The sequence below is a fragment of the Zea mays genome, chromosome 8 (genome assembly GCF_902167145.1).
Source record: "Zea mays cultivar B73 chromosome 8, Zm-B73-REFERENCE-NAM-5.0, whole genome shotgun sequence".
NCBI classification, from domain to species: Eukaryota; Viridiplantae; Streptophyta; class Magnoliopsida; order Poales; family Poaceae; genus Zea; species Zea mays.
In genome coordinates, this window is record NC_050103.1 from 157,455,504 (window position 1) to 157,481,160 (window position 25,657).

Consider the following 25,657-nt stretch of genomic DNA (forward strand, 5'->3'; position numbering starts at 1 on the left):
TACCCACTGGGTTTCCATTTGAACCCATTAACAAACCCATGAGTAGAGAAATCGACCCAAACCTATACCCTAATAGAGCAAAAACCCATCGGGTTTCGGGTAGCGGGTACCCATTGCTATCTCTACTTTCGTAAGACACAAATCAAGGAAAGCTCAAGACACGATGGCGACCTGCCTGAGCAATCAGTGAGAGCCTTCTGTTTTCTTCTTCACAAGAGGAATACACTGACGGCAAAACTAGTATAGTGTTTTTTTGGCAGTAGCCATAGTCACTAGCCAGTAGTCAGTGGACTGAGTATACATAAAGTAAGAAACGTATTCATACAAAAACTTTAGGCCTTGTTTGGGTAATCTTGGATTGAAGTGAATTGAGATGGTATAAGGTGTATTGAAGTGTAATATGAACTAATTTTACTTTCAATCCCTAAAATACTCTTCAATCCACTCCAATCCCTCTTTATCCAAACAAGGCCTTAATGTATAGCTATTACACTACACCGTGTTTACATATATATGTCTATGCCTTTATTTTAGACATACATAAAACATAAAAAAACAAAAGAAACGCAAGACATTGTTAAGGAGTAAGGTCGACTAGAGGAAATTAACGAAGCACGATCTCTCAATTGTTGTTCCGTGTGAAATGCCTTTAATACACAGTATATATATACGCGCTACGCGGTATCTAGATTGCTGAAATTCCCAAGCTGGACCTTCAGAAGAACTCGAGGCTGAACTCGCCGACCACGGCGCCCCGGCCGATGTCGAAGTCAAAACGCGGAGGGCTCTGCTCCTGCTGGCCGTGGCAGGGCACCGAGAACCTGTGCCCGAGGAGTGATTGCTCCTCGCCGCCGTAGCCGGCGAAGGGCGTGGCCTTGCTCTCGGAGGCCCAGTGCAGCGGCGCGTCGCCGTCGAGCGCATTGTTGTGCACCTCCGGCGCGCAGTTCCAGTTGCTGCTGTTGCTGGAGCTCTCGCCGCCGTAGCCCAGGTTCTCCGACACGTCCAGCACGCTGCTGTAGTCCACGAACGCGGCCGCGTCCTGCTTGCCGCCCGTGTGGCCGTACAGTGCGGCGCCGAAGCCGCCGCCGAAGCTGTCGGTCAGCGGGAACGGGTCGAACACCTGCTGGTGCTTCATGTCGGAGCCGCCATCAGCGGCGGCTGCGGCCAACGGCTTGCGGTCCTGCGACACCGGCTGCTCCGATGCCGCCGGCACGCTGGCGGAGACCGCGGGCTTGTGGGTGCTGGTGTCGATGCCGCGCTGACGCAGCTTCTTCTTGAGGCAGCTGTTCCAGAAGTTCTTGATCTCGTTGTCCGTCCGGCCCGGCAAGTGCGACGCGATCTGCGACCACCTGCACCCGCGAAAAGAAATACATTGATGCCGCCGCGCGCCGCCGCCCACTGCGCTGGGTAAGGAGATCAGTTGGTTGGTCCGGAACGCATTGTACGTACCTGTTCCCCAGGATCTGGTGGAGGCCGACGATCGCGTCCTCCTCCTGCTGCGAGAAGCTGCCCCGCTTCAGGTCGGGGCGTAGGTAGTTGATCCACCGAAGCCGGCAGCTCTTGCCGCATCTCTGCAGCCCTGCACGTAGCACGCTTGCGGAATCAATGGCGGGTAACAGAAGACGCAGCACATCAAGATGTGTGGATAGATAAGCTTAGCTACAGGCGCGTGCGTGCGTTCATGCCTGCGAGCTTGGGCACGGAGCTCCAGCACCCGACCCCGTAGCGAATGATGTGGTTGTAGAGCTTCTCGTCTTCCTCGGGCGACCAGAGGCCCTTGCGCAGCTTCTGCTGCACGCCGCCGCCGGAGGCCGCGTGGCGTCCCATTCCCGCGCGCGTCCGCCTCCGCCCGACACGGGCGGGCGCGGCCGATGCCGAGGGAAGGGGGAATGGAATGGAAGCAGCAATGAGCCAATGATCTGGATAGCTGGTGAGCAGCTACCAAGTCCGTCGGTATGCGCGCGTGTCACTGCCCGTGTGCGTCTCTATCTGTGGAGAGCGGCTGGGGGGATATATGGGGTAGCGTGCCGAGAACTGCGCACGTACGGGGAGCTGGCTAAGGGTCGGCCCGGGCCCCGGGAGACGACGCAACGATCAAGTGGGTTTGAAGCAAGCCGAGCAGAGAGACAGAGAGAGAGAGAGAGTGCAGTGGATTGGAGCTTAAGCATATGTTTGGTTGTGGGACTCTGGTTTAAGAGATGAACTCTGGTTTAAGAGATGAAATTGTTGGAATATAATAACGTCCCGTTTGCATCATTGAATTCCATTTTAATAATAGTAATTTAGGCATATATCAATTAAGCTAATTCACTTTTATGCAAAATATATTTATATATTATTATTAACAAGATGTCGGAGATATTTATGTGCTACATTTTTACTATAGAGGAGTGGAACGAAGAGTGTCATGTAAGTTACATAGTAGAAACAAATTCTAATAATGTATAAAATCATTTCCTATCATCCACTCTATGAATTTGATATAGTCTTATATCTGAACTTTGGAAAGTGGTGAAATGCCAAATTCCAAACTAAATAAGTTACTTTATTGAGTGAATTCCAATTTCATTAAAATAAAGGGATCCAAACGCCCCGTAACTGAATTGTCCTTCTCCTTCTATAAGTTTAAGTTTTTGGATTGAATTAGTTGATGTATATAACTTTGGTCCTGTTTGGAAGCAAGGCAGTTTTTAAGAAATTAGTTTTTATATTTTAGCTAGAAGGTGGCTTCTTGTTTTTTAAGAAACTGGGAATCTAATTTTTATAAACAGACTAATTAGACATAGGATGAACTCTGGTTTAAGAGATGAAATTGTTGAAATATAATATATGTGGATTGCCTTTCTCCTTCTATAAGTTTAGGCTTTTGGGATGAATTAGTTGTTGCATATAATTTAAAGGGTGTTTGGTATCTATAGGCTAATTTTTAGTCCCTTCATTTTATTCTATTTTAGTCACTAAATTACCATATACAGAAACTAAAACTCAACTAAAACTCTATTTTAGTTTCCGAGGGACTAAAATGGATTAAAATAGAGGGACTAAAATTTAGTCTCTAGAAACTAAATACCCCTTAATATGTTATCAAAGCTAGATGTCACGAGTTCGAATCCTGGCTAACACAATTAAACTAAAATAATTGTTGTTTGCTCATATTCCACATCAAAGACCTAAATAAGATTCGACATAAGGGGGTGTTGAAATATAAGTGAATTGTCCTCCTTTTATAAGCTTAAGTTTTTAGGTTGAATTATTTATTGCGTGCAACTTAATGGAAATGATCCCTATTGCTTGATTGGAGGGATAGGATGATTGTTGTTTTTTGTTTGGTTGGATAAGTAGAGATGGATTGATCACATCCTTTGAGGAATGCTATGGAGATGTGAGGTATAAATACGCATGCGTGGGATGTGAGGAGCCTCGTCCTCTATGGAAGGACTTGGCTGCCCAATTTTGAGGGATATTTGGGACATCATCAACTGAGAATATTCTTCTCGGGATAGTCCTGCCTAGTAGTGCTGAGAATTGAGCCAGATCGGGCCCATTGTGCTTGGGGCAAATAGGCTTGGGTTGAGAAGGCCAAAAAAATTTAGGTCGTGTTGTGACAATCTAAAGTGCAGAAATTGTGGCTCAGCTCAACCCCTAAAACACGCTGATCCGTCATCGAGCCTGTCGGTCCACGTCCGGACCACATATTTGAACAACATAAAGTCTAAACATTACATCTACATAAAGTTCACAACTTACTAAATTAAAAAAATTAAACATTATAGACTTCATGGAATTAGGCTGGCCCAAACACGACCCGTGCCTATGGGCGGTGCACTAGTACAAATAAGCTCAAAGCCTGCGGCACGTTCAACTTTTCACTGTCGGTTTCCGTTATCAAACGTCAGTGAAAGAAACAGGTGGGCCCGGCTTTAAAAACCGCCAGTGGAAACCTATTTCCACTGGCGGTTATCTTAACACAACCGCCAGTGGAAATAGGATGTTTCCACTGGCGGTTGTGTAACACAAACCGTCAGTGAAAATTGATTTCCACTGGCGGTTATCATAACTTAACCGCCAGTGGAAACATCCTATTTTCACTGGCGGTTTTTAAAGACAACCGCCAGTGGAAATCAATTTTCACTGGCGGTTTTTAAAGACAACCGCCAGTGAAGTGTCTGTTATAAATACCCCTCTTCTTCCCCCGACAGTGAACTGTATGCTCGCAGCCAACTTCCATTGGAGGCGATTTTGGAGGTCCAGAATTCACAAAATACATGGGGAGAGGTTTTGATCTTCATTTTTTGGAAGAAGATTGCTAAGAAAGGTTGGTTTATGTTGCTAATGTCAATTTTTATTCATTTTTGCTCAATTTTAGCCACATTTTGGATCTAGGGTTTCACCATTTGAGAGAGAGTGTATCCTCTCTCAATTTTAGCCACATTTTAGCCACATTTTTGCTCTATTCGCTCAAATAAAGTTGTTTAATATGGTTAGATTTTGTCTATCCTCTCTCCTTTTTCATGTTTAGTTCTCAAATCAGTTTATCCATGACATATTAAGTTGTTTAATGAATGGTTCATGTGTTGTGTGGAGAGAGAGAAGAAGATAGGTTTGGTAATTAAGATTGTTTTTATTAGTTGCTATGAAAGTTGGTTTAATTATGTTTTAATTGCCAATTATTGTTCATCTTTGCTCAATTTTGGAACTAGGCCTTCACCATGTGTTAGAGAGAAGAGCATGGCTAGGAAAGTTTGGTTTTATGTTCCTCTTGCCAATTTTTGTTCATTTTCCTTAAATTTAGCCACATTTTGGATATAGGGTTTCACCCCTTCATCCTTCCCGACAAGAACTATAGCTCGCAGCCCAACTTCCATTAGAGGGCCAGATTTCACAAAATACAAGGGGGGGGTTTATCTTTATTTTTTGGAAGAATGTTGCTAAGAAAGGTTGGTTCTTGTGTGTTTATGTTACTTTTTTACAGGTGGTGATGGAGAGGACATCCTGGATGTATAACTTATCAAGGCTAGATCCATCATACATATCCGAGGTCCATAGGTTTATTGATGTCGCTACGAACCATGCTTGGAGAACAAAGACAAAACACATATATTGTCCATGCATGGACTGCAAAAATGCTGCTGTATTTAATGACACAGAACAAATCATATCTCATCGGGTATGCCGAGGATTTATGAAGGATTACACAATTTGGACAAAGCATGGAGAGGGTAGCTCTTCGCCTTATACGACTGGAAACCCTGAGAACATCGACGACAGATTTCAGTTCGTTCACGAGACACACCAACCTCTTCCACAGAGCGAACATGTAGTGCAAAATGTTACTGATCATGGTTACGCTGGAGTAAATGAACATGATAGACCTCATGTTCTGCCAAGTGTTATGGATGAGGAAGATGCAGAGTTGCTAGAGGCAATGTTGCGTCGTCATACAGATCAATCGATGTTCTTAATGAAAGGTATGGAGTCCCTGAAGAAGGCAGCAGAAGAGCCTTTGTACGACGAGTCTAAGGGTTGTACCAAAGAGTTCACGACGCTCCGGTCTGTGCTAAAGCTGTTGATGTTAAAAGCTAAATATGGTGTGTCTGATGCTGGCTTCGATGCGTTCTTGAGTATTATCGCAGACATGCTTCCAAAGGAGAACAATGTGCCTGCTAACACGTACTATGCAAAGAAACTAATCAGTCCGCTCACTATGGGTGTGGAGAAGATCCACGCCTGTAGAAATCACTGTATCCTTTATCGAGGTGATGATTATAAAGACTTGGAGAGCTGCCCAAAGTGCGGTGCAAGTAGGTACAAGACGAATAAAGACTATCGAGAGGACGAAGAGTGTGTTGCATCCGTGTCTAAAGGGAAGAAGCGAAAGAAAGCCCAAAAAAAGACTTCAAAATCCACGAGCAAAGAAAAAGAAGTAGACTATTATGCACTCAAAAAGATTCCTGCTTTGGTGATGTGGTACCTCCCCGTCGTCGATCGATTGAGGTGTTTGTTCGCTAATCCTGAGGATGCCAGACTTATGAGCTGGCATGCTTCTGATGAGCACAAAAACGATGGGAAGCTTCGACATCCAGCCGATGGGAAGCAGTGGCAAGATTTCAATGACAACCACCGAGACTTTGCCGATGAACCGAGAAATGTTAGGTTCGCACTGAGTACTGATGGAATGAACCCATTTTCTGAGAGGAGCAGCAAGCATAGCACATGGCCGGTGATCCTGACCATATACAACCTTCCTCCATGGTTGATGCAGAAACGGAAGTACATTTTGCTAACCATCCTTATTTCTAGACCTACACAACCTGGAGTTGACATGGATGTATTTTTGGAGCCCTTAATGGAGGATATGAAAATATTGTGGGAAACAGGTGTTCAAATGTTGGATGAGTATCGTAAAGGTTCATTCACGCTGAGAGCAATTCTTTTTGTTACGATCAACGATTACCCTGCTCTCTTCACATTATCAGGCCAGTTTAAGGGAAAGGTTGGTTGCACAGTATGCATTGATGGAACTGCTTACGTATCCCTTGCTGCATCTAGGAAGATAGTTTACATGAGGCACAGACGCTTTTTATTGGAAGGACACAGGTACCGCATGCGAAAGATGGATAAGTACTTCGACAATAATGGTGAACTACATTCTACTGCTCCATCGGGTAACAATAGAGGTCATAGAGTTTTTGAAATAGTCAGGAATATCAAGTTTGTTTTCGGGAAGAAGACAAAAGACGGAAAAACAAGGAAGGATGTCAAACCAGCTTCGGGGGCTATATTCAAGAAGAAGTCTATTTTCTTCGAGTACTTGCCTTACTGGAAAGAGTTAGATGTGCGGCATGCGATCGATGGTATGCACGTTCAGAAGAACGTGTTTGAAAGCATAATGGGCACCTTGCTAGACATAAAGGGCAAAACAAAAGAAGGGCTCAATTCACGCATGGACTTGGTAGATTTAGGCATAAAAAAGGAACTACATCCCGTTCTTCAAGAAAATGGGAAGTACCATCTCCCAGCAGCAAGCTACAATCTCAATGTAGATGAGAAACATGTGATGTGTGTTTGGCTCAAGAATTTGAAAGTCCCATCCGGATTCTGCTCTAGCATACGGAGTATTGTGTCAATGAAAGACCTGACAATCACCAACTACAACTCACATGATTGCCATGTCATGCTGACTACATTCCTACCTATTGCCATCAGGGCTATAAATCCTTTGTTTTTAAAGATGGCAATCACACGGTTGTGCTACTTTTTCAACAGGATTTCACAAAAGGTAATTGGCTGTGATGAGTTGGCATCTCTTCAGGAATTCGCAGTGGAGACAATATCACAGTTTGAGATGTGTTTCCCTCCATCGTTCTTTGATATTATGGTGCACTTGGTGCCACAAATAGAGGCATTGGGTCCTATGTACTTGCATGAAATGTGGACGTATGAGCGTTTCATGTCAATACTGAATGGCTATGTATCAACCCGTGCTCGTCCCGAGGCATCCATGATAGAGGGGTACTGTACCGAAGAGGCCATTGAGTCCGGAGGTCCATTCTGCAATAGTATCCTAAAAGACCAGGTTGCAATAGGTCTGCCTCCGTCACGACACGAGGGTAGACTGTATGGAAGCGGGAGGATGGGACGGAAATCTTTCATCCCACCGGATTACGATATAGTACTTGAGGCACATCAGAGCATCCTACATCAGCTAACGATAATGGAGCCATTTATCCAACAACACATCAATGAGCTTCGCGAGCAAAATCCTGGGCATACGGATGATTGGGTAATGAAGCAACATAAGCAGCGGTTCAACACATGGCTAATGGTGAAGGACATTCCACGTGGAGAAACAATAGAAGAACAAACCATCAAGGGCTTGGCATCTGGACCATCACGCCAGGTCACAACATGGCAAACCTATGACATTAGTGGATTCACATTTTGTACCAAGTCCAAGGACAAAAAGAGCATGCCACAAAACAGTGGTGTTCGATGCGAGGCCATAGATGATGAAACTGGTGAGATTATTACATATTTTGGCTTTATTGAGGACATATGGGAACTAGACTATGGTACATTTCAGATCTCGGTTTTCCGATGTCAATGGGTTGAAGACAAACATGTCACGGTAGACAACTATGGGGTCAGAGTTCTTGATCTAAGTAAGGTAGGTTACAAAGATGACCCATGGATCCTTGCTAATCGTGCTGCACAGGTCTTCTATGCTGAACAGATCATTTCTAACAATGAGAAGAAAAGCACCGACAAACCGAAGCATGTAGTTTTTCCTGGAAAACAACAAGCTATAGGAGTTGATGGTGTATCTGATTTAGAGAATTTTAACCAGTTCAACGACATATCTCTTTTCATAGACCATCCAACCAAGATAAGGAACGTTGAGCGAAGCATCCCACGCAATTCGTTGCCCTGGGTACGCCACGATGGACAAGGCAGAACAATAGCTTCCTAGATTATATACTTGTCATGTAATTGATTATTGTTAAGACTTGTCATGTAATTGATTATTGTTAGCGACAAACCGAAGCATGTAATTGTCTTCATTCAATTTTCGTGGCTACCATTTACAATTTTACATGACTTTCTATTGACTTTATAGAGAGAGAGGAGAGGGAGAGAGAGAGGAGAGAGAGGAGAGGGAGAGGAGAGAGAGGATGGAGAGAGAGGAGAGAGAGGGGATGGAGAGAGAGGATGGAGAGGGAGAGGGGAGAGAGAGTGGAGAGGAGATAGAGGATGGAGAGGGAGAGGGAAGAGAGAGTGGAGAGGAGAGAGAGGATGGAGAGGGAGAGGGAAGAGAGAGTGGAGAGAGAGAGGGGATGGAGAATAATAAAATACAATATATAAAGTATACTTAATATAATATATAAAAAAAGTATACTTAATATAATATATAAAAGTATACTTAATATAATATATAAAAGTATACTTAATATATAAAAAGTGAAGTAAAACAATATATAAAAAACTATGTTAATAATAATAAAATACTATTTCTACTGGCGGTTGTCATAGAGAACCGCCAGTAGAAATGGCTTCTACAGTCTGTGGAAGCCATTTCTACTGGCGGTTCTCTATGACAACCGCCAGTAGAAATAGTTTCTACTGGCGGTTCTCGTTGTCAACCGCCAGTAGAAATGGCTTCTACAGTCTGTGGAAGCCATTTCTACTGGCGGTTCTCGTTGTCAACCGCCAGTAGAAATGCGCCTATATAAAGGGTGGCACGCGGGAGCCGAAAAATTTACAAGTCCCTGGCGCCAGTTCACTTCAAGACGACGCCGTAAGGCTGCTGGATTTCGACCCCGAGGGTTTCGCCGGCGATCGTCCCCGCGCCCGTCCCCACGCCGCCATTCCCGCCCCCGCACCGCCGTCTCCAGGTTTCTTTCTCTTTCCCCTAATCTGCCGTACCGCCGCCGTCGTCTACCGCGCCGGCGCAGCCGCCGCCGCCGCGCGCGTTTTAGTAAACCCTAGGGCACGCGCCGCCGCCGAGAGGGAGGAAGAGAGAGGAAGGAGAGGGAGAGGGAAGAGAGAGGAGGGAGAGGGAGAGGGAGGAGAGAGGAGGGCGCACGCGCCGCCGCCGCCGAGAGGGAGGAAGAGAGGAAGGAGAGGGAGAGGGAAGAGAGATGAGGGAGAGGGAGAGAGATAGAGGGAGGGGGAGGAGGGTGAGAGAGAGAGAGGAGGGAGAGGAGAGAGATAGAGAGAGGGAGAGAGATAGAGGGAGAGGAGAGAGATAGAGGGAGGGAGAGGAGGGTAAGAGAGAGAGAGAGGAGAGGGAGAGGAGAGAGATAGAGATAGGGAGAGGGAGAGGGAGAGAGATAGAGAGAGGAGGGAGAGGGAGAGAGAGGAGAGGAGATGAGAGTATTCATACAATACTTATTTTTATTCATATGTGTTCAAATGTATGTGTTCAATATATATATGTGTTCATATGTGTTCATATGTGTTCAAATGTATGTGTTCAAATGTATGTGTTCAATATATATGTGTGTTCATATGTGTTCAAATGTATGTGTTCAATATATATATATATGTGTTCAATATATATATGTGTTCATATGTGTTCAAATGTATGTTGAATATATACATTGTAATTTTATCCGTCACAACTCGATAATATACGTATCCAATCCGATCCGAATTCGATCTGAACTCGATAATTTCCGTACGACTCTCCCTCTCTCCCTCTCTATACGTCCTATGCGACTCTCCCTCTCTCCCTCTCCTCGTCCTATACGACTCTCCCTCTCTCCCTCTCTATACGTAACTCGATAATATCCATACGATTCTCCCTCTCTCCCTCTTTATACGTCCTATGCGACTCTCTCCCCGTCCTACACGATACTATACGACTATACGATACTATATGGTTAGGGTTTAGGGTTAGGGTTAGGGTTAGGGTTATGGTTAAGGGTTAGGGTTAGGGTTAAGGGTTATAGTTAGGGTTAGGGTTTAGGGTTAGGGTTAGGGTTAGGGTTAAGGGTTCGGGTTTTGGGTTAAGGGTTCGGGTTTTGGGTTAGGGTTAGGGTTAGGGTTAAGGGTTTAGGGTTTTTGGTTAAGGGTTCGGGTTTTGGGTTAAGGGTTCGGGTTTTGGGTTAGGGTTAGGGTTAAGGGTTTAGGGTTAGGGTTAAGGGTTATAGTTAGGGTTAGGGTTAGGGTTTAGGGTTAGGGTTAGGGTTAGGGTTAGGGTTTAGGGTTAGGGTTAGGGTTAGGGTTAGGGTTAGGGTTAGGGTTTAGGGTTAGGGTTAGGGTTAGGGTTAGGGTTAGGGTTCGGGTTTTGGGTTAGGGTTAGGGTTAAGGGTTTAGTGCCCGAGGATGTATTTAATTATACTATTTGTTAATATGAATTTAATTATTGCTTACGTTAATATGTGTTAATATGTATTTAATTATTGCTTATGTATTTGTATATATATAGCTCAATGAGTTCTCCGATCAAGGACCAAGGATTAGTGCCCGAGCACATGGACAAGAGTGTTGCTCAAGAACAATCCAGCAGTGAAGGATATGAAACGCCTAGCGACCCTTTTCCTACCACTAGCATAGATAGGGCCGCTCTCGATGAGTTGCAACGTGACCCTACTTATGATCCACGAGAAGCTGAGGTAAAAGTACGCATCTTTAGCTTCGTATGTGTACCCTACTGATTTCACATGCATGATCTCTTGTGCATTTTATTACATGAATAGGAGGTCGTGTCTGAATTTCGTGCGATACTCGAAGAAGCCGTGGCACGATACGAAGACGTACCGGAGCCGACCCAAGACGCACCGGAACAGACCAAGACAACAACCGAGACGTCAAGAAAAAGGAAGCAGAGCGATCAAAAAAGAGGTGACAGGGGGCTGAACAAGTTTCCCGACAAAACATACAAAATCTCAGACGTGAGCCCGAAAGGTCAGCCCCTAGCTCCAGAAGAGGCACTACCTAAGTTCCGGAATGCACTTGGGTTTTTAGTTAGAGATAATCTTGACATAACAATACGACAGTGGAGAGATGTGTCAGATGATGTCAAGAATCAAATATGGAATAAGCTATTAATGAGGTTCGTTCTGCCTCGGGGTTCAGAAGAACTCGTGAAGGAATACACGATGAAGCAGCTTGCAATCAATTTCCGAAACTGGAGGTCTGAGATGAACACAAAGTTTGCAAAGAAAGGTCTGGACCCGACCAAAAAATATAAAATCTCAGCAGGTCAGTGGGCAGTATTTCTAGAGCAGAGGAGCAGCCCTGATTTCATATCTCTAAGTGAGGCAAATTTGGAACTATCAAAGAAGAACAAGTACCGCCACCACCTAGGCACAGGTGGTTACAAGCGTCAGGTTCCTAAATGGACACAAGAAGACGCCGAGAAGAAGGCCGCAGGGTTGCCGACGCTGTCCGAGCAACTTGGTGAAAGGGCGGCAAATTGGCTCCGTGCTAGAAAACCAAGGGAAACCGAGACCGGTGTATCTTTTGATGATCCCATTGTCGAAGAAGTGGCAAAAAAACATATATACAATGGCAGCTAAGCAGAGCCAAGGAACTTTTAAGCCACAAAGGGAAAGAGACATCCTAACGGCTGGTCTCGGTAACCCTGAGCATCCTGGTCGTGTACGAGGAATCTCGTCTAAGGAAGGATGGAAGGAAGGATTCGGACCACAGTGGGAAGGTCTGTACAAGAAACGTGATCGATACAAGGAAGAGATGGCGGATTATTTTAAGGAGGAGGCCAAGAAAGAGTTCAAAGCCATGATGTCTCAAATGCTATCGAATCCTCCTCCAGAATTGATGCAACAGTTGGCGAGTGCGATGTCTGTTCAACAGATGACCACTCCACAGATACAAATAATTCCAGCAGCTCAACCGCCGGCTTCCACAGATTGTACGACATTACCAAGCTCTGTTGCTTCAACGGGAAATAAGGACCGTTATCCAGTTGATGACATCACTAGGCCTATGGCGTGCACACTGGTTATAAGATATGGTATTAACAATAAACGTACAAAGAAAGTAGCCACAGGCCTTGCGATCCCAGGACGCAAGTTCCATGGAAACGATATTCCAGATGATTATTGCAAAGTAGAAGTGACGACGGTCGTCCAAGGATCCGAAGACGACATGCTAGACATCCCTGGGCCCGAAGGTATCGAGAAACTTGGACAAGCTATTAAGAATTTTATCCTTTGGCCTCGAAGGGATGTCGAATTGCTTGATTGGTCGAATTCGTCGCAGGCGTCGCAGGCCCAACCGTCTCCGCCTTCTCAAATTGCTGTTCCTATTGTACATCCATCATCACCTCCTCAAACTTCACATGCTGCTCCTCATCCTTTTTCTGACCCACCGTCTCCGCCACAAGCATCACCATTCAGGGCTCCACCACCTTCTCCTCCCCATCCTCTTGGTGACCCACTGTCTACGCCACCATCAAGGGATCCACCTTCTCCACAACCATCAAAGGATCCAAGGCCATCAAAGAAATCTAAACTTCCTATACCAAAATTGGTGTCCCCGTATCAGAAAAAGAAGAGTAAAGCTACTACTGCTGGCACAGCTCGGTTTTTGAAAGGGATTGGATGGAGCCTCACGTCACAAACTGTTGATTTGGCCAAGCACGAGGAGTCTGCAAAAAAGGCTGAGGCAATGGCCGCAAAGATAAAGAAGCCAACTAAGGCAGATTACAAAAACGTGCCTAAAAAATATGTGCCGGGCAGACCTCTGCTACCTCTTGAGAAACTAAGAAAGGTCCCGGCTGGTGTTAAAAGGTTGCATGACTGGTACATGCGGGCATCATCGGTTGGCATCGACACCATCAGTGTGCATATACCAGACCATGCTTTTATTGGTTCGGACCAAAAGGTCGTTGTTACATTCGAGGACATGTGGTTAATGATGAACCTTCAGAGACTCGACGTGCAACTTGTAACGATGTTTGCATTGTAAGTGTCGCTCATACTTCCACATATGTGTGTTATTATTAGTGAGCTGTATAAAATTTCAATATCTGACATGCACGTGTGACTTGCAGAATGCAACATGATCAGCAGGAGATTCTTTACGGTACCAAGCCCAATGCTAGTGCCAGTAAAAGGGTTGGGTATCTCAACCCAATACTTATATCCGAGGAAAGCCACACTTTTAGAATCGGGAAAGACAACGATGAAATACGGGGAAAGACGGACGAAGAAGTTGAGAAGCGTATAAAGGATATGAAGAAGGATTTTGAAGCTCGATACGCCACCTACATAGGACATGCAATGCTTCAATTTCAAGACAGGGAAGCCATAATGGCCCCGTACAACTTTAAGTAAGTGTGATTTTGCATAAATAAAATTAATAATTTCAATACACATGCATCACAAATTTGATTCGTACAGGGACCACTGGATATGCTTCCTCATTTATCCTAAGGTTGGAAAGGTGCTGGTGCTCGACTCCTTGAACTTCGACCCTTCGACATATGCAACATTCCTCAGCATCTTAGAGCTGTAAGCCTTTTCTATGCATGCATACTTTTATCGATTAAAATTTGAGAATAACATGGTGATTCTATTTGAGATCACAGGGCTTATAGATTCTATAAGATGAGAGGTGGAAAGTACGACCTGTCGAAAAAACTCGTGCCACTAGACATCCATCATCACTGGCCGGTAAGTATGTGATTTTATGAATACATATCATACACAATGTTGCAACTAAATAACCAATCTCCCGTTATGTAGTGCCACAAGCAACCACAAGGATCGGTCCTATGTGGATTCTATGCGTGCGAGTTCATGAGAGTGAACGGACGATACATCACGAACCCTGACAAGGTATTATTAGTAATAGTCAAGTATGTATTTATGTCATTAAAGATGCAAATGTGTTATTATTGAGTATAAATAGATGATGTTTATAAAATTCCTTTACAACAATTTCAACGAGGAAACCCGGAGAACTTGACCGAAGCTGCATTGTATGGCATAGTCGAGGACCTCTGCACATTCATATTGAAAGAGGTCATTCCCGCAGAAGGAAAATATCACGATGCTTCCGGAACATTAGCTTTGCCAGAGTTTAGAATACTAACAGAAATTAGTAGATTATCTCTTAGCCGAGATAGTTATTAGAGCTTAGGTGAAAACTTATGATGTATAGAATGCATGAAGCATATATGGTTGTAAACAGAATACTTTGATGTATATAAATGTATGATAGAATTTAATTTCATGTTGCTTTCAATATCAATATAGATCTATATATATATATTTGTGTGTGTAAATAAATATATATATAATTCAGTATTGTTTGACCGCCAGTGAAAAGTGCATTTCCACTGGCGGTTTGCTTTATAAAACCGCCAGTGGAAATGCATTTTCACTGGCGGTTTTCTTTATTCAGCCGCCAGTGAAAATGCACTTTTCACTGGCGGTTCGTTAAGAAAACCGCCAGTGGAAATGCACTTTTCACTGGCGGTTCCAAAATAACCGCCAGTGGAAATGCTGATTTCCACTGACCCCTAGCACTGGCGGTACTGAAAAACGCCAGTGTAAATAGGTTTAGAACCGCCACTATAGAGCTTCTGTGTACTAGTGGTGGGTCGTGGCGAGAGGACGATAAGCCGAAAATTAAGGACTATAGTCTTTGTGTTGGACTATATTTTGAGTTTCTGATTTAAATTCATGCTTGTGCTAGCTAAAAAAACTTACCCATGTCTCAGCACTAGTCATGCCCCCAACCCTGCCACTTAACCAAACAACCGTATATCCTCTCATCTCATCCTGTTGTGACACTGAGACAGACTCGCAGTCACGGTGCAACGGAGTTCCTAGCGAACAGAACAGAGCAGCAGGAAGGTCGCCCCTTGTGGGCCACGGCAACAGGGGACGGAAAAGACAGAAGAAGAAGAAAAGCGCTGGGGTTAGTTGAAGATATGACCAAGATTTTTGCCTCCCTCGTCAGGGAGCTAGAAGAAAACGCAACACCTGTACGTACCCGTTCCAGCTCGGCAGTCGGCACCACACACAGTGACACTAACGAATCCGGTTGCCACGTCGGTCGAGCCACGGCCGTTGTCGGTGAGAAAACATATTGAAATACTGCTGCAGCAGCTATCTCGATCTTTCAATTTTTATTAAAAAATAATACTCCGCCAGCGGAATATTACTGAGAAAACATATTAACTAAAGTACATGAAAAGAGACACTAAAAGGATACTTCCTCCGTTTCTTTTTATTTGTCGCTGGATAGTGTAATTTTACACTATCCAGCGACAAATAAAAAGAAACGGAGGGAGTATTTGGAAGAATGTAATAAACTGAAAGATTTATTTTTCAATATGAGCAAATGAAAAATATGTATTCACGTGATTAGACTTTAGACCTGAATTTGTGGCCTGTCAGCCCTAGCTAGCATATACCAGCAGAAAGACAGGGTAGTAACTAAGAGCCGCTTCTTCTGTCTCATCATACCAGCAGCAAGAAAAGCCTAACGCGCGAGATGGGTCGACGACGATGGAACGATTAACCGGAGGGGCGGGCCCCAGATTGATGCTCGCTCCATATCACTGCAAAACAAGAGCTCCGGGGTGACATGCACGCGCACCTGACGATATATATAATAATCGTAGTACGACGACGAGTAGATGTTCAGCTCTACGAATCGATCGTTGCCTTGACGACGCCGGCGATCGATGATCAGTCGCGCGCAATCATTCAGCGTTCAGTAGTGCACTAAAAGCGAGGGCCCCTGACGATCACGCAGCAAACAAATAAAGCTGCATCATGCATGCAGGGGCGAATCCGCACTTAGCTTGGCTCGCGCGCACGCACGCCAGGCAAAAAAAAAAACAGGATGGAGGCAAAGTTATTAGCATGCATGTGCATTAATCATGATGGAGCTGAGCTCGTGTAGTACGTATGCCTGCCAGCCCTTTTAATTTGTTAGGTCAATTTCCCGCTGTTCGTTCTTTATTAATCAGTGAGTGCAAGAAACTGATATCTTGTCATGCAGAGCCTCTTCTTCTTTCTGATCTCTTTTGTTCTACACACGGCCGAACTGCATATATGCTGTGGCTACGAGCCTACGACTTTGTTTAAGCGCGGTTCAGTACAGGGCCGGGACGTACTAGTGTATTATAGTACCTCTCGTTAGTGTAACTTGAAGACTAGTGCCAAATGATGACAACCATGCACCACCAGAATATATGGCTAGCTAGTGTACGTAGTAGCATGCCATGACACACAGATGAGTTGCCAATAAGGAGGAGGCCTGCAACCGCAAGCTAAGTGGTCGTCGACAATGATGTAGCGCGGCCGGCCGGGGAGGCATGGCTGGCTAGCTAGCGTGCGTCGGAGAAAGCATGCATGCAGGTTAGCGTAGCACGGAGACCACCCGATCGATCGATGTAGCCAGCACGGGCGTGTGGGCGTTTGGTGACCTATCAGGCTCCGCGCTTAGCGTCGGCGATCGTCCCAGCACAGCAGCCTCCTGATGTAGTACTTGGATCGATTTCTTCTCCCGCATTGTTATTAGATTTCAGGTAGGGGGACCTAGCTAGCTAAGCTAGCAGGTTAGTTCTTGTTACTTTCCTACAAGGCCTAACCGCCGATTAATTTGGTCCTAATCAGCTAATAAGGAAGAACATGACTATATATATATATACTAGGTAGGTGCCCGTGCGATACCACGGAACACAAATTGCGAGGTTCCAATGGACTTAGAGCTCTGGCGATGTGCGACGTGAATACAAAGGTGAATGTCCGTGCGTTGCGACGGGAGTAAAAAATTTGTATGAAATATATAAACGGAACAAAAATATCACTATGATATGTAAAATCCATGTGGTAAACATTATCAATATCACACAAATTATTTCTAAAGAGTCAATTTAGAATTTTGTAATAATAGACAAATATGTCAACAACCATACACTAATCTAGTCCTTTTTAGCGATATCAATAAGTCGTTGTTGTATGTTTGCAGGGATGACATATCAACACGAATTGTCCTCATAACTTAACAGATCAATCACAAAGTTCATTCGAAAAATATTTGCATCCTACACACAAAGACAGCAGAGAACAAAACGTCAAATTTGTATTATGTAACCAAAATGTATGTTTGAACATTAAACGAACGTACTACACTCACCCTAATAAATTTCATTCGTGTGTCATCCCCCCCACATGATCATAGCTTGTAGAACGAGGTAGCTGGTATTAAGCCTGTAGAACAATGTTTGGCCAACTATGTTATATACAATAATTATCATAGAAAAAAAATTGAAGGTGGTACGAAGAAAATACCCTCTTAAGTCAATTGGAACACCAGTTCGAATTGTATGTTCACACTTAAAAATATCCTCTGCCTGTCCAGAACGTTTCTTGTTGTAGGCAATCTTATATTTCTTTGAGGCCATGATAATCGCTTCCGCGAACCTCTTGTATGGCATGTGCCTGTGCGTTGCGACAGGAGTAAAAATGATATTGAGCAACAAACATCACTATGATATGTAAAATCTGTGTGACAAACATTATCAATATCGTAAAACAACTCCATGTACTGCTACCATTGGCCTCGGGCGAGTCGTGACTGCGTCACCCGCCCAGGGTCGGCCTCGGGCGAGTTGTGACTGCGTTTCCCGTCCGGGGTCGGCCTCGGGCGAGTCGTGACTGGATCTCCCGTCCGATGTTGGCCTCGGACGAGTTGTGACTGCGTCTCCCGCCCAAGGTTGGCCTCGGGCAAGTTGTTACTGTATCTCCCACTCGGGGTTGGCTTAGGCGAGTCGTGGTTGCGTCTCCGGTCCAGGGTTGGCCTCGGGCGAGTTGTGACTCATCTCCCACCCGGGGTGGCCGTAGTACATCTATATGTTCAATGGAGTAGCAACACATGCAACATAGATATACAACAAGCACAATGACCTGGTAAATAAATAAACAAACAAAAATCAAAATGGAATATCAATACAAGCCCACATAGTAGAGGAGTATCCAATAACTTATCCCATTTTTTAGTAAAAGCAAGGCACTGGTACTAAAGTGCTACTCCAGTTTATACTGAAAATGAGTGGGTGAGAGGAGGAAGAGCTGGTGGATCGAAGCAACAAATCAGGACAAGAACCGGAAGCCACGACCCTAGGTGCTTCGGGATAGATCCTGCTCTTGATGCTGTGGAGAGGAGGCGTTGGCGGACCCTCCTCCTCCGAGCTTGTGGTTGATGAAGGCCTCGAGCATGTGTCGCCTGTCGGTGGCCTTGGCACACTGGGGCTCAATGTTGGTGTAGGAGAGCCTGGCGGAGGCGATGATGAGGGTGGCACTGGTGAGGAAGAGGAAGGCGGTGGTGGCATTTGTCGAGGAGGACGGGGGATGCGGCGGTCGCAGACCTACGCTAGGGAGGGGGTGTGGGGTTCACGGTGACGTGCGATCGTAGGGGGGTGGGTGCGCGAGCATGAGGTAGGGTGTGGACGTTGTTGCTAGTCTCTTAATAGAGTAGTATAGGTATGTGCCTATGCGATGTCATGGGAATAAAAATTTAGTATCAAACATAGATACAAAACGATAAACATCATTATAATATACAAAATATGTGTGACAAAATATCACTGTAAAACTAATATTATATTGGAGATATAAATACGTCGATCCAAATATATTGAACTGATGCCTAAAGAATCAATATAGAATGTTTAATGATAGACAAATATATCAACAACTGCTAATCTTTTTTAGTGATATTCACTGCTATTTATAGAGCAGAGAGAATGTTTAAGGATAGACAAATATATCGACAACTGCTAATCTTTTTAGTGATATTCACTTCAATTTATAGAGCAAGAGAGAGGTGAGGGTGTCGGCCATCGGGGAAAGAGATCGCTATGAAATGCTATGAAATTTACATTAAAATGGCATGTTACGAAATTTACAGCTGCTTTCACCAGCACATGCATCAGCAATACCATCTTCAGCCAATCCATGGCAAACCTAAGGACACTCTATTCTTTTCTCAACCCACAGAATGATGGTTCCTAAAAAGAAGGCAACTGGAGTATTTACATCATGCAAGATATCAAGTTTTGTGTGAATCTATCACGATTCTTAGGTTCCAAGTTCCTGTGGACATCCGTTATCAGCTTATCGAAGCATTGTGAAAGGCGTTGTTGCTGGTCCACAATTTAAATAAAAAGATGCATTAGATCTCTTTAAAATAATCATCCATTTTGTAAAGTTAGTTGGAGCATCCAAAAGAAATACATCCAACAAATCTCAGCCTTCATTATAATTATATTAGCATTCTTAAGGTAACATGATTCAAAACCGCGAATGTTCTTGAACAGCTCATACATAGTGTTGATTTCATTCACATTAACTGCAAAAGACATGAAATTCACTTGTGAATAAACGTCAACATATATGAAACAACATCTAAACATATACTCCCTCCAGTTTCGAATTAGAAGTCGTTTTGGACAAGGTTTAAGTCAAACTTATAAAACTTTGACTGCAAATCACCATTTTGTCATTTAGTTTTAAAATCCAATAGTCATATTTATAGATTTATCTTTAAAAGTACTTTTACAAAAGTATAAATGTATTAAGAGTTCATGTGTATTTTAATGAAAATACATTGGCCAAAGCTATATTTTGGAGACTGTGTCGCTGTCCTAAACGACTTGTAATTTGCAACGGGGGAGTAGTCCACTGCTACTTCACACTGAAAGAAATTAGTAGAGCATACAAACCTTGTTAATCAAGCCGTCATCAACTACGGCACTGTGAATGTTCTTGAACAACTCATACAGAGCCTCAATTTCATTCACATTAACAGCAAAATACATGAAATTCACTGTTGAATAAACGTCAACATATATGAAACAAGCATCTAAACATATAGTATGATTCTGTAGAAGCAAGCGTGAGCAAAAAGAGCATTCAGATAGTCTATCATCACTAAGATGATTTTAGTTGTCACCCTTCACCATAATATCACATCAGAAAATAGAAACCAAGAGCCTAGAGAACGAAAGTTTTCATATTTAAAACTGTGTAAAGGATTTAAGTCATATACCACCAATTACTTACCACGTAGAACTTATCATTTTGGATCTACATCTGGCAGGGGGTCTTCCCTCATGGAGCGGGTTTTTGGATCATAGTATGTAGAGTTGACATCAGGATTCAAAAGATATTTTGTCGTGTCTTCTCTGAAACACAAATTCCTGTGGAAACATAAAAAATTTACCATCAGAGTTTAAATTGGTCACTGATACATCCTTGACATTCTAGAAGGAATGCAATCTATTTTCTGAGCAGTAGTGCAGTACTTACCTAACAGTACCAGGCTTCCACCACCGGTAGTGCGCACATGCTTCTCTACCTTAGCAAAGTCCATATGGGCATTGTGGTCTTTATTTAATTCAGTAGGAACTAATAGAATGATGTAGGATATTATTAAATCCATGTGTAACCGATGACACACCTTATGAGGAGGAACCCACCTGGCTGTCTCAGATCAGCAACAAAAGCTCACCGGAGAGATCAGTTCAGCAGGATACATGGGGACTGAATAGTATATAATTCATGAATAACTTGTGTGGATTTTTCCCATTGTAGTTACAGCTGCAAGTTAGTTGGCTTTTTGAAGGGTTTTACGAATGAAGTTTTTAAGGAATGGTTACCAAAAAATATTTTCTTTTGAAACAACTTTACATTCCACAAACCGCTTATTGATGGAAGACACGTGACATCATTTGCAACTATTTTAAAATATGGCAGAAGAGGAAATACCTCACTTGCAGGCTACGCCATAACATAAGGGCTATTGATGTAGACATTTGACAGTCAGACACTATCCAGGCTCAGACCCGTCGGCTACAAATTGCTGCGAGGGATCAAGCACACCTTGAACCAAGCAGAGCAACGTATCATCTGTGTCACAGAAAAAAGCAACACCAAATCAGTAATGTCCAACTCATTGACGATGCTTCTATGCTTTTGTAAAAATAAACATAAAAAAATAAAAAAGCGACATTAGGAGTAGAGTGGTAAGAGTAGCTCCGTTTGCTGGTTATTAATCTTGAATACCTGGTGCGGCAGCATGTTCAATGAACACGTAGAGACCATTGGACTTCACGACTCGCTTTATTTCTATATAGAAACATGGCTCTTAGTTGTTAAAATGAGAAAATGTTGAGCACGTGCAATGCAGATAGAAATACAAGAACCGATTACATTTACTACTACTGTAAAGAATCATGTATTGGGTGTATGTTTATTTTGTAGAAAATAGCCACAACGAGATATAATGTATTGCATTTTATCTGTATTTATGTATTACCGAAATCAAAATGAGACCCATACATGTTGGTGTGATTCGAACGATCTGTCATTATAAAAAAAGAAAATAGTCATTATTTTCCCAGCTAATAAAGTTTAACCATTACCTCTCAGTGCCATGTCGATGTTATTTACAGAACACAATACCAGTGTGCCGATCACCACATCTATGGAATTGTCTTCTACTGGCAAGGCTTCAACAACCTAATAACATTGTGCATCAAATGCAGTTGTTATATTTAAAAGGGAAACAAAGTTAACAATGTGAAAATGGACAACACCAATACCAAAGGTTGGACAACGACAATACACCTCTTCTGAATGTGAAGCTTGATGATGGGAGTCCAGCAGACACAATAGCAGTCCTTGCCTAATTTTCCATGTGCTTGTTAGAGTCCACTCCAATTACGTTAGCCCATATCCACTCCAACACCATGCTCCAGTATGTTCTTTCTAGCAGGCGACAATTGAGAAAAGGACTGACACATGGGAGCTGAATAGTATAGAATTCATGACTGATCTGTGTGGATTTTCCCCTAGTGCAGTTACAGGCTGCAAGTCAGTTAGATCAGGGAAATCTACAGCATCCAATGAATCCACTAAAAACCATCCACATTAGACTCTCCAAAGCAAACAAGGAAACAACCGAAAAGAATTTCCCTATCTCGAATCTTGTTCCCGGTCTACCAAGGTGAGGTCACTGTACCTCTAGAAATGAAGTGTGGCACTTTGCCAAACCAGTCGTTACTGGTGAGACACCACGTGCAGGCTGCAGAATGTTGAGAGGGAGCGAGACGGACCATTTGGGCTTGTTGCCGAGGTCGACGAGCTTCATCTCGTAGGGCTTCTTCTCCTCCACCATGAGCAACATCCTCTGCGAGAATGGGCCTGCCGGCAGCAGGTTCCAGTTCCAGTTCGGCAGCAGGTTCCAGTTCCATCCATACCATACCAAAGCAAAGCAAAGCAAAGCAAGGTCAGTGAAATGGCTAGGGATCCGAGCGGAATTGTCCGAGGGAGGTGTGGGTGGGAAGCACTCACAGTCGCCAAGCGTGTCGGGCTTCTTCGAGGCGGCCTTCACACACACCTCCACGATGGCATGATGATGGGCAACAGAGCGTGTGAGGTCATCGACATCGTCGTCCGCGAAGAAGGCCACTGGTGATTGGATGCCACGACATGCGGAGCGCGGGCTAGTGTGGTGGCGTTTGTTTGCGCGTGGGATGCGTGGGGCACAACAGATTTGTGATGCGCATAGTTCGGTTGTGAGCAGTCGCCATGCGAGGCATTTGTGGCCCGCGCTGGGTCTGTAGCACTACAGGAAACGCCTAAATTTTCGTGGGCCTATATATTTTCGTCGGTCGGCCCACGAAAATAAATAGTTATTTTCGTCGGCCTACGAAACCGACGAAAATACACCTTATTTTCGTGGGCCCGAACCTATTTTCGTCGGCCTGCCGACGAAAATAGGAACGACATTTTCGTGGGCCCCGAGACCGACGAAAATGAGGTTTATTTTCGTCGGTCCACGCCAGGCCGACGAACATAAGTCATGTATTTTCGTCGGTCTTCTCCCGGCCGACGAAAATACGGCATTAACTGACCACTATTTTCGTCTGCCTCACTGAGGCCGACGAAAATAATGGTCCGTTAATCGGCCTCCCCGCGCAGTTTCTCTCTCTCGCTCGGCATTCACTCTTCGCGCCGCCGCCCGCCCGACCTCCGTCGCCGCGCCGCCGTCGTAGCCCTCACCCGCTGCGCGCCCGCCGTCGCCCTCACCCGCTGCGCGCTCTCACCCGCTGCGCGCCCGCCGTCGCCGCTGCGCGCCCGCCGTCGCCGCCGCGCGCCCGCCGCTACGCGCCCGCCGAGCCGCTGCGTCGCCGGCTCGCGCCCGCCGAGCCGCAGCGCGCCCGCCTCGCGCCCGCCGCGCCGCTGCGCGCCCGCCGCGCCGCCCTCGCCTCGCGCCCTCGCCGCTCGCCCGCCGCGCCGCCCTCGCCTCGCGCCCTCGCCTCGCGCCCTCGCCGCTCGCCCGCCGCGCCGCCCTCACCTCGCGCCCTCGCCTCTCGAAGGGGCACCCACTGCGCGGCAGCCTCGCCCCCACCACCGCCCTCGGCCCGAGAGCCTCGGGCACCGGCTCTCTCCACCGCACCGAGCTCCGCCTCGCCTCCTAGTCCGACAGGTAAAATTTTAAATTTTTTTAGTTACTTAGCACATGGTAAAGTGAGTATATAGTTAGTGAGTATATAGTTAGCATATACTTGTAGGAAAGTTAGTGAGTATATAGTTAGCATATACTTGTAGCATATTGTTTAGCATATACTGGTCAGCATATTGTTTATTATGTAGCTATCGTGTAGTTTTCTGTGTTGGCAACCATCGTGTTGTCGTTTATTTGCAGGTTTTAGAAACATCAGTTTATAGGGGAGGTGCTGCCGAATTTTTTACTGACAATAATATTTTTTGTACATAGGTGTTCTTCCGACTTGACCTTCTCCACCGTTAGCTAGACTCGTACATTATTCTCAGGTATACATTGTTTTCGTAATTTCTCAGGTATACATTATTCTCAGTTTTAATCGTTAACCGTAGCGAACCGTATGCGTCACCCGTTCGGGAACGGCGAACGTCACATTGGCTTGTGAGGTTCGCCGTTCCGGAATTGTCCACGTATTTTGGACAGCCTGAGAGTGTAAGCCGATGCTTGTGATTTGTGACATGTGCCTTACGATTGACGCGGAATTTCGGTTGTGTAACCCAGTTGTTCTCCAACACACCATGTTCAGGCGTGTGCTTGGAGAGCAGCGGGGTTATGCTGCCGAAATTTAGCGACAATCGTAGGCTACACGTCATAAATCACAAGCATCAGCCTACACTCTTGGGTGGGTTTAGGGCCTTTACCTAATAGGGAGTTCACCTAATTAAGCCACGGACGATCGTTGATGTTCTTTGACTTTTGTTTAGCCTTTAAAATGGACGGTGATCGGAGGGTGATGTATGACGGGTGGAGAAAGGATGGGGCACATTCGAATGAATGGATGGGTGTAACAAAGGCTTTTCTTGAGCACGCTTTCAAAGATGCAACTGGTCGTCTAGTGAAGTGTCCTTGCAATCGCTGCGAGAACAAGTGGCCTCAGAAGAAGGAAGAAATGGAGAAACACCTTTGCAAAAGTGGGTTTATGTCGAACTACCTTGTATGGTACCGGCATGGAGAGTCTATTAGACACGTTGACGCGGAGGTGGAGCTTGATGACGATCATGATAGGATGGACGATATGTTGCATGATCTTGGTAGGGAGGTTGAAATGAACGCTGAGGAGCCGGGGCAGCTTCCACGCGATGCTCAAGAATTCTTCCGGCTACTCGCCGCGGGAGAAGAGAGACTGCACGAGCACACTCAGATGTCAGTTCTTGGGACTCTCACAAGACTAATGGCGATAAAGTCGAAGCACAACATTTCAAACAGTGCTTACAACGACATCGTCCAACTTATGGGCGAGGTTCTCCCAGAGAATCATAAGTTGCCAAAGAATATGTACTTCGCAAAGAAGATGTTGGCTGGTCTTGGGATGACATATGAGAAGATCGACGTGTGTCCCAACAGTTGCATGCTATTCTTTGAGGAGGATGACAAGCTGGACCGTTGTAAGCATTGTGAAGCTTCTAGATATGTCGAGGTGACAAATGATGAGGGTGAATTGGTAGTTACGAAGGTCGCAGCTAAGCAACTTCGTCGGTTGCCCATCATTCCTCGGCTTTCAAGGCTGTTCCTCAACAAGGAAATAGCTCTGCATATGACGTGGCCAAAGAATGGTGTACGTCTCGTCACTGATCCAGACATAATGGTCCATCCGTCG

At 44.8% G+C, this 25,657-nt stretch overlaps 1 protein-coding gene across 1 annotated transcript; it reads right to left on the bottom strand.

Annotated features, from left to right (window-relative positions):
* Positions 1-437: 437 nt before the first annotated feature.
* LOC100283728 (myb-related protein Hv33) lies at positions 438-1,986 on the bottom strand. Its single transcript, NM_001156627.2, has 3 exons — positions 1,686-1,986; positions 1,450-1,579; positions 438-1,349 (listed from the first exon to the last, which is right to left on the bottom strand). The coding sequence occupies exons 1-3, from the start codon at positions 1,825-1,827 to the stop codon at positions 716-718; spliced, it is 906 nt and encodes a 301-aa protein (NP_001150099.2). The 5' UTR covers positions 1,828-1,986; the 3' UTR covers positions 438-715.
* Between the last annotated feature and the right edge of the window lie 23,671 nt (positions 1,987-25,657).